Raw genomic sequence first — 9,602 nt, 5'->3', positions numbered from 1 at the left:
TACAGAAAGATAACGCTACTATATTACAAATGGGCTGAAAAAAACAAGCAATTTAATGCAGAAAAATACCGAACCCTCCACTATCAACAAGCTTGTGCTAACATGCCGCAACAAAGATACATTGGGTCAAAAGTGGATAAACCTGGAATTGATATGAGCAGCAATAATTCATTTCATGTACATATCACCGCGATGGTGGCAATGTGCAGGCGAATGGCTGGCTGGATTCTGAAAATCTTTCACAAGGGACTGTGAAACTATGTTGGTTCTACGAAGAACACTTGTCCTCAGCTGTCTCGACTACAGCTGTCAATTATGGTTGCGGAACTCAAGACAGTTCAGCGGTGTGACACCAGAAAGATTGCATCAATGAAACAGCTGAGCGACACTGAAAGAATTACGACACTTCTTGGAGCGAAAATGGGAGAGATATGCAGTGATATACATATGAAACCTAAACAGGCTGGTTCCAAACTTTTGCATCGCGAGTTATACCAGCCCCCAAATAGGACGTCACTTAACTGTTTCAAAGGTCCGACCAATCCCGTCTAGAATAAGGACCAGGTACTGCAACAGCTTGGGATTTAAAGGCACACAACTACTTAATATCTTACCAAAAACCTGAAAGGTTTGCACGGAGTGTGGGTAGATGCTTTCAAGAAGCACCTTGACCTTTTGTCTAAGATCCCAAATGCACGTACATCACAGAAAGAAACTCCAGGAAAGCACCAAAAGCCAAACATAGAAACGGCCATCGAAAAGGTGATGATACTGGCATTGCCCCAGCATGGCTGCAACCTTTCGGGCTGAAATACAAAAGTGTATATATATGATAGACTCTCCCGCCGAAGGCGATATACGAGCGTCCAGCTTTTGCTGAACGACTTGCACAAATGGTTTGTTTATAGTGAAGAAATGTTCGTGTCACACATTAGCTCCTTCCATCAAATCCACATTGTCTGAACAGGTGCACGGTGTACTACGCTTCAGGTGTCGAAGGGCAATGTGAGATTAAGTGTTTTGCTTAAGAACACAACGCACCCGCGGTCTAGAAATTGAAATCACTATTGCTAGATTTGACGTCCATCGTCCATGCTGGCATGGGTTGGACGCTTTGATCTGGGCTGGTAAGCTGAGGGGCTGTACCAGACTCCAGTCTGATTTGGCATGGCTTCTATGGCTGGATGCCCTTCCTAACACCAACCACTCCAAGAGTATAATGAGTGCACACGTGTGTATGTATATATATATATATATATATATATATATGCTTGTGCATATAAAAACGACCAGTAAGTGATCTGTCAATATGCTAGAAAAAGATCACTTAAAAAATTCTCAAAGAAAGATTCAGCGGAGCAAAAACAGGCGGTCGAGACCAGTGAAAATTATAAATACCTCAGTTATCTGTAGACTATATAGTATCAAAATCAACACTTTCCAATGAAAGTATCTATTTATCATCAGTACACATTACCGATATTATTATAACCGAACAGAATCCCGTGCTAGTTGTCTCCAACCAGTGAAAACGTGCACGTGATTCTATAGATTATAAAGAATAAGATTCAAAAGTCTTAGTTTTGGCGCGCTGAATCCGGAAATATCTCTGCAGAAAATAATTTCTGCTTTGAATTTACAAACTTTGAGAAATGTGATTATGGTTAATAAACTTAATAGGGTAAAAATTCGATATCAATTACTATCAATTTAATGTGCTAGTTTCCTGGTATATATATATATATATATATATATATATATATATATAAATAATAATAATAATATTAGGGACAAAATCCAAAATTACAGGTAAAAAACTCAATTAAAATCAATTTATAAAAAATTAAAATTAAATTGAGCCTTATAGATAAAGTATATATAAAATATATAGTTTTAGGGAAAATAACCAATTTTCAAGAACTCATCGATGAAAATCCACTATCACATACAGAAAAATTAATAATTAAAAGCACAATAAATGAGTATAATATAAAGTAAAGTAAATATCATAAGATAAATATAATATAATATAATAAATATAATATTATATTTATTATATTTATCTTATGATATTTACTTTACTTTATATTATACTCATTTATTGTGCTTTTAATTATTAATTTTTCTATATGTGATAGTGGATTTTCATCGATGAGTTCTTGAAAATTGGTTATTTTCCCTAAAACTATATATATATATATATATATATATATATATATATACAGAGCGAGAGAGAGAGAGAATATGAAGGGTTAATTTCACTTGTAATTTAAACGAACCGGTACTATATCTATCTATCTATCTATCTATCTATGTGGTCACCGTTTGTGCGGCGCGCTTTCCCGCAGCTCGTCTCCATGACCGAACTGCAGTCATGGATCAAGAAGAGGCCGAGGAAGGGCGAATGGCACCGCGAGTGTCGCGCTGCTCTTCGGCAACTCCAACAACCCGGGTCAACCTTGAGCGACTGCATCACAACTAACGCATTCTATAGTGGATTAGTGGAGGGAAGGTACGACGACGATCTCGGGGCGAACCTGGGCGTCGACGAGGAATACCTGACCCGCCTGTTTAAGACGACCTTCGGGCCGGGACCTATGGACAACTTCCAGAGATCCCTGGCCTGGCAGTGCTATCGAGAAGCACTACCCGTTCGAGATAAGCTCTACAGGCATGGCTCGAGAAACACGGGGCCGACCTGTCCGAGATGCCGGCAGAGCGACGAAACCGTTCTGCACGCACTCGTACAGTGTCCCACCATTTCCGATCTGTGGGCTTACGTCGAACAACTGCTATCGCGTGTGGGACGAGTCGGTCTATCAGCCGAGTCTATCGTGAATATTGTCGCGCCTCCTTCCTTTAAACGGGAAGGAAGAGCTATTTTCATCGTACTTGTGGCTATGGCGAAAGAATGTGTATGGTGGACGCGTCTGAAAGGTCTAGAGACAAAGACTTTCCTCTCTGGGCAATCTCTCATCAACTTCTTCAAGTATCACCTGAAGAGGAAGTTGAGAGTAGAAAGGGAAGTCTTGTCTAGTGAATGCTTCAAAAAAAGATGGGTGAATGTAGCAAGGATGGCACGTGTGAACGACGGAGCCATCTTGAGCATAACCCTATGAACAAGAAAAAAAAAATAAAACAAAAAGGCAAAAGAGAGTCACTTACTGTTATAGTTTCTTCAATGAGAATATTGACCAAGGTTACCGTGGTCTTTTCCGTGGGCTTTTCCTTCCACGGCTAAACCTAAACTGTCCTCCCCTCTCTTTACACGAGAACATTACTGTGTGATACACGATCCCTATTGATCGGCCTTTCCTTTTCTTTTTTTTCGATCCCTTTTGATCGAACTGCCCCTTTTTCCCTTCCTACGATCCCTTTTGATCGACACCACCAATTTTTTTTTTTTTTTTTTTTTTTTTTTTCCTTCCTTCCCCCTCCCAAAAAGAAAAGCTCTACATTGTATTTGTCCCATCTTCGTTGAGCCCTGTGTGGCTAATAAAAGAAATGTATCTATCTATCTATCTATCTATCTATCTATCTATCTATCTATCTAACGGGAAGGAAGAGCTATTTTCATCGTACTTGTGGCTATGGCGAAAGAATGTGTATGGTGGACGCGTCTGAAAGGTCTAGAGACAAAGACTTTCCTCTCTGGGCAATCTCTCATCAACTTCTTCAAGTATCACCTGAAGAGGAAGTTGAGAGTAGAAAGGGAAGTCTTGTCTAGTGAATGCTTCAAAAAAAGATGGGTGAATGTAGCAAGGATGGCACGTGTGAACGACGGAGCCATCTTGAGCATAACCCTATGAACAAGAAAAAAAATAAAACAAAAAGGCAAAAGAGAGTCACTTACTGTTATAGTTTCTTCAATGAGAATATTGACCAAGGTTACCGTGGTCTTTTCCGTGGGCTTTTCCTTCCACGGCTAAACCTAAACTGTCCTCCCCTCTTTTTACACGAGAACATTACTGTGTGATACACGATCCCTATTGATCGGCCTTTCCTTTTCTTTTTTTTTCTTTTTCGATCCCTTTTGATCGAACTGCCCCTTTTTCCCTTCCTACGATCCCTTTTGATCGACACCACCAATTTTTTTTTTTTTTTTTTTTTTTTTTTTTCCTTCCTTCCCCCTCCCAAAAAGAAAAGCTCTACATTGTATTTGTCCCATCTTCGTTGAGCCCTGTGTGGCTAATAAAAGAAATGTATCTATCTATCTATCTATCTATCTATCTATCTATCTATCTATCTATCTATCTATCTATCTATCTATCTATCTATCTATCTATCTATCTATCTATCTATCTATCTATCTATCTATCTATCTATCTATCTATCTATCTATCTATCTATCTATCTATCTATCTATCTATCTATCTATCTATCTATCTATCTATCTATCTATCTATCTATCTATCTATCTATCTATCTATCTATCTATCTATCTATCTATCTATCTATCTATCTATCTATCTATCTATCTATCTATCTATCTATCTATCTATCTATCTATCTATCTATCTATCTATCTATCTATCTATCTATCTATCTATCTATCTATCTATCTATCTATCTATCTATCTTTCTTTCTTTCTTTCTTCGATGAGAATATTGACCAAGGTTACCGTGGTCTTTTCCGTAGGCTTTTCCTTCCACGGCTAAACCTAAACTGTCCTCCCCTCTTTTTACACGAGAACATTACTGTGTGATACACGATCCCTATTGATCGGCCTTTCCTTTTCTTTTTTTTTCGATCCCTTTTGATCGAACTGCCCCTTTTTCCCTTCCTACGATCCCTTTTGATCGACACCACCAATTTTTTTTTTTTTTTTTTTTTTTTTTTCCTTCCTTCCCCCTCCCAAAAAGAAAAGCTCTACATTGTATTTGTCCCATCTTCGTTGAGCCCTGTGTGGCTAATAAAAGAAATGTATCTATCTATCTATATATATATATATATATATATATATATATATATATATTACGCATTTGACTGTGGCCATGCTGGAGCACTGCCATTAACCGAACAAATTGACCCTAGGACTTGTAAGCCTAGTACTTATTCTACCAGACTCTTTTGCTGAACCCCTAAGTTAAGGGGGACATAAACACATGTGGTTGGGAAGCAAGCTTCTTACCACACAGCCACATATGCATGACCTATAAATATAAAGATTGACAACCAAAAAACAATAGTCAAAAATCTTTTTATTCCATGGAGCCAAGGTACAAAGAAGAAGAAAAAAATGTTTCGTTTTTTTATATTTGTCTTTATTGTATTTTCATATATATATATATATATTTCTCTTCATCATAAAATTTACCCAGGTGGGGGAAATATTGAAAGATTATGTTATTATTATTATTATTATTATTATTTATTATTATCGTTATTATCATTCAGGCATTTTTTTGTTATTTTTTTTTGTTATTTGTAGTCACTAGATATATTTTTTTAGGGAGGGAATGGAGGTCATGAGTCCAGCAGAAAAAAAAAAAAAAAAATTGCAGTTTTTTAAAGTAGCTTCATAATTCAATCTCTGGAGTTCAACTGAGGCTACACACATCCAGTATCAAGTTATGTATTCCTCCTTTTGCTGCAGCAGTTGCTGGTGTTGCTCTGCCACCGAAAGAAAAAAAAAAAAAAAAAAAAAGAATAAAGACCACCTAAAACAGAAAAACCCTTTCAAGGGCTCTTCAGTTCACTCCCAATTTTGTAACTGATCAGTTTGTTCCAGTCAATTTTGCTGCGGGTCACAGGAAGTTGTCGTCTGAGAGCTTTAAAGGTGGTGTCAGACATAGTTTGGTAGTTTTCAGATATGGCTTTCTGCAAAACAGGAGGAAAGAAAAACACTGATTAATATTACAACAAAAAATAATAATAATAATAATAAAATAGAAATTTTTTTTAAAAGTGTCACCAAGACTGGTGTACATCACAGGTTTTTGATTAAAAAAAAATAAAATAAGAAACCATCATGTTAACTGAATCAATGATAAATGAATAACAATGTATGGGGAAAAATAGGTTTTGTTCTGAGACCCGAAGTTGTACTAAGTACTGTGGATGATTACTGAGGTATACTTTTGCACTTCAAGCAGAATCTTTTGATTATCAACCTGCATTATTGCTGATCAATTTGTGATAAGTATAATACAGTTCACAACTAGTGTTCCATGTTATTCCAGATCAGTGATAAACGAGGATAGATCTTATTTCTTTATTGCCCACAAGGGGCTAAACATAGAGGGAACAAACAAAGGGATTAAATCGATTCCATCGACCCCAGTGCATAACTGCTACTTAATTTATCGACCCCGAAAGGATGAAAGGCAAAGTCGACCTCGACGGAATTTTAACTCAGAATATAACAGCAGACGAAATACCGCTAAGCATTTCGCCTGGCATGCTAACATTTCTGCCAGCTCGCTGCTTTATGAGGATAGATCTATTAACCCTTTAGCATTTAATCCAGCCACATCCAGCCCAAATATTCTACTTGTATTGTGTTAAAACTGACCAGATCCAACCTTTCACACTTAACCTACAATGTCATTCTAAAAATATATAAACACACCATTGAAATCTTGAAGCTACAAGATAATGCATAATTAATTCAAAACAATGTGAATAAATAAGCAATACAATTGACAGAGATCTGAATGCTAATGGGTTAAACAACATCACCAGAAACAGCAGTTACAACAATGTAAACAATAACTGCTAGAGTAACAGTAACTGTAGTCGTACATAATGACCAATACTGACCAATTACAACAGGAGGGTAAACAATAACCAGCTGTAACAGGTGGTCAAGACACCCTGACTATCTTGTGGATGAAGACTGACTAACTGCATCATAATACAGAAGTGTTCAAAGTAGGATTCAATATATTGGTCATTATAATCCCAGAGCTTGGCTACAAGAACATCATTATAAGAGGCAATAATAACAGCAGCAGTAATAATAATTCCTTATATAAGTAAAAGGCTGCAAATTTTTACAAAGGGCATATAGACCTTAATACCTATCAGGTACCTTAAAATAAACCCTGACACAATGAAATGTAACCAGAGTAGGATTTGAACACAAGATGCAACTATATCCTTGCCACGCCATCTTTTGATTCTTCAAAGTGTGATGGTTATATGACATTTTCTCATTTCTTTACACAGTTTTTTTTCCATTTTTATGTAACTCTGCAATATCTTTTGAGCTGTGGTGATTGGATAGTAGAAGGCAGAAAGGGCAATGTTCCATAGTATGGTCCATCATTAGTAGCCTTTATCATCTTGACTTAACTAACCAATTCCTGTCTGGTATCAGTAGGAGCAAATACCAACAAGGAGATGGCAGTTGTCTGTGCTGATAGATCACTGGTTACATGAGACCTAACAACACATGTTCAACGCTGGATCGAGTTTCTTTCCTGGGATGATCTCTCCCAGACAGGACATGCAAACTCCAATTCTACAGTGGACATCCATAATGACACTAGTAATAACATCAACTACTACTTCAAAAGTATCAATACAAATGTAACAACACAGTACAATAAATAATAATTTCATATTTTGACACAAGGCCAGCAAGTTTGGAGGAGGAGTTAAGTCAGTTTACATAAACCCAAGTGTTCAACTGGTACTTGCTTTATCAACTTCAGTGGAATTTTGAACTCAGAATATAAATATGGACGAAATCCCACTAAGCATTTTATCCTTCATGCTAACGAATCTGCCAGCTCATTGCCTTACTATAATAATATAGGTTTCAAATTTTGGCACTAATCCAGCAAGAATTTTTGAGGAAGCGTTAAATTGATTATATCGACCCCCAGTGTTTAACTGGTACTTATTTTATCAACCCCGAAAGGATCAAAAGCAAAGTCGACCTCAGCAAAATTTTGAACTCAGAATGTAAATACAGATGAAGTGCCACTAAGCTTCATGCTAATGATTCTGCTAGCTCACCACCTTACTCAGTATGATAATATTAAAAAGCAACATTGCGCACACATGCAGGTGTGTATGAAACTTACTTGATACTCATTCTCTGCCTCTGAAACCAGTTGTGTAAATTCCTTGGCCAATGCTTCTTCTTTCTGAAATAGAAAAAATAATATTTCTTTCAAAACCTAATAGTTGTATTTCATTATCATCATCATCATCGTTTAACGTCCGCTTTCCATGCTGGCATGGGTTGGACGATTTGACTGAGGACTGGTGAAACCGGATGGCAACACCAGGCTCCAATCTGATCTGGCAGAGTTTCTACAGCTGGATGCCCTTCCTAACGCCAACCACTCAAATTTGCTGCTTTAATATTTCATTAACCCTTTAGTATTTAAACCAGCCACAACTGGCCCCAATATTCTATGTCATCATTATCATCATCATCATCATCATCCTCGTTTAACGTCCACTTTCCGTGCTGGAATGTGTTGAATAGTTTGACATGGAACTGGCTAGCAGGGAGCTGTCCAGACTCCAATTGCTTGTGGCATGGTTTCTATAGTTGAGTGCCCTTCCTAACACCAACCACTTAACAGTGTGCTGGGTGCTAAAACTGACCAGATTCAACCTCTCACACCTCCCCTACAATGTCATTCTAAAAATATACAATCACATCATCGAAATCTTGAAGCTACAAGACAATGCAGAATTAATTCCAAAGAATGTGAATAAATAAGCAATATATTTCATTAAGAAACCTGAATGCAAATGGGCTGAACAAAATTAAATTATTTGGAGCACCTACAGCAAGAATACTAAATGTATGGATACACATTTAGTATTCATAGAGGCACAGAAGTGGCTGCATACTTCAGAAGTTTGCTTCCCAACTACATGGTTTCAAGTTCAGTCCCACTCTGTGGCACCTTGGGCAAGTGTCTTCTACTATAGTCTTAAATCTACTCAACAGACATTGGTGATCAGTGGCTTCAACATAAGAGCAAAATAGACCCAAAATAATCTGGAGAAGAAAGGTACAGAACATGAAAGATCCACCAATCATATGTAACCTATATATGATGGGGTGCTGAAAAGTTCCTGGCTTTGAGTAAAAGAAAATACAGGAGGGTCAGTTAATCATGATTTTATTAAACATATTCCCCTCTCAGATGCACACTTATTGCAGTGATCCTTCAGTTTTTCTAAGCCTTGCAAAAGAACTTGGAAGGTTGGGCCTCCAACCAGACCTTTCATGATACCCTTAGAGCCAGGAACTTTTCAACACCCCTCATAGAACCTTTATAAATAGGGTTAATTTAACTTTCTCTTTAGATTGATAAAAATGATGATCAACCTTAATCGATTTTCAAATCTTATTTTAAATTCTCATCAGAGGCATCTGCATCAATTTGATCAACAACAGAAGGCAAGGGCATCTAATCAGTTGTACATGTGGATGTACAAATTAAGTGTGAATGAACAACAAAGAACAAATGAGTTGAAAGAAAAACTGGGAGTATAAAGAACCAGATTCCATAGTGTGACTGGGTGGAGACTGCACTGACAGTCTCTTCTTAGTAATGCATACAAGTGCCAAGAGATTAAAGTGAAAGGGACCTGCAGAAGAGAAAAACTGAGGTATATATGGGAAGTG

At 37.2% G+C, this 9,602-nt stretch overlaps 1 protein-coding gene across 1 annotated transcript in view; it reads right to left on the bottom strand.

Moving 5' to 3' along the window:
- Positions 1–5,185: 5,185 nt before the first annotated feature.
- The window catches only part of LOC106875702 (F-actin-capping protein subunit alpha-2), a 53,619-nt gene continuing 49,202 nt past the window's right edge, over positions 5,186–9,602 (bottom strand). The window contains exons 10-11 of the mRNA XM_014923948.3: positions 8,035–8,097; positions 5,186–5,821 (exon numbers count right to left, since the gene is read on the bottom strand). Coding sequence (XP_014779434.1) covers positions 5,681–5,821; positions 8,035–8,097 — 204 coding nt within the window. The 3' untranslated portion in view covers positions 5,186–5,680. The remainder of the gene's footprint in view (positions 5,822–8,034; positions 8,098–9,602) is intronic.

This window comes from Octopus bimaculoides, chromosome 5 (assembly GCF_046866305.1).
Source record: "Octopus bimaculoides isolate indiv1 chromosome 5, ASM4686630v1, whole genome shotgun sequence".
Lineage (NCBI taxonomy): Eukaryota > Metazoa > Mollusca > Cephalopoda > Octopoda > Octopodidae > Octopus > Octopus bimaculoides.
This window is presented reverse-complemented; position numbering and strand designations above follow the sequence as displayed.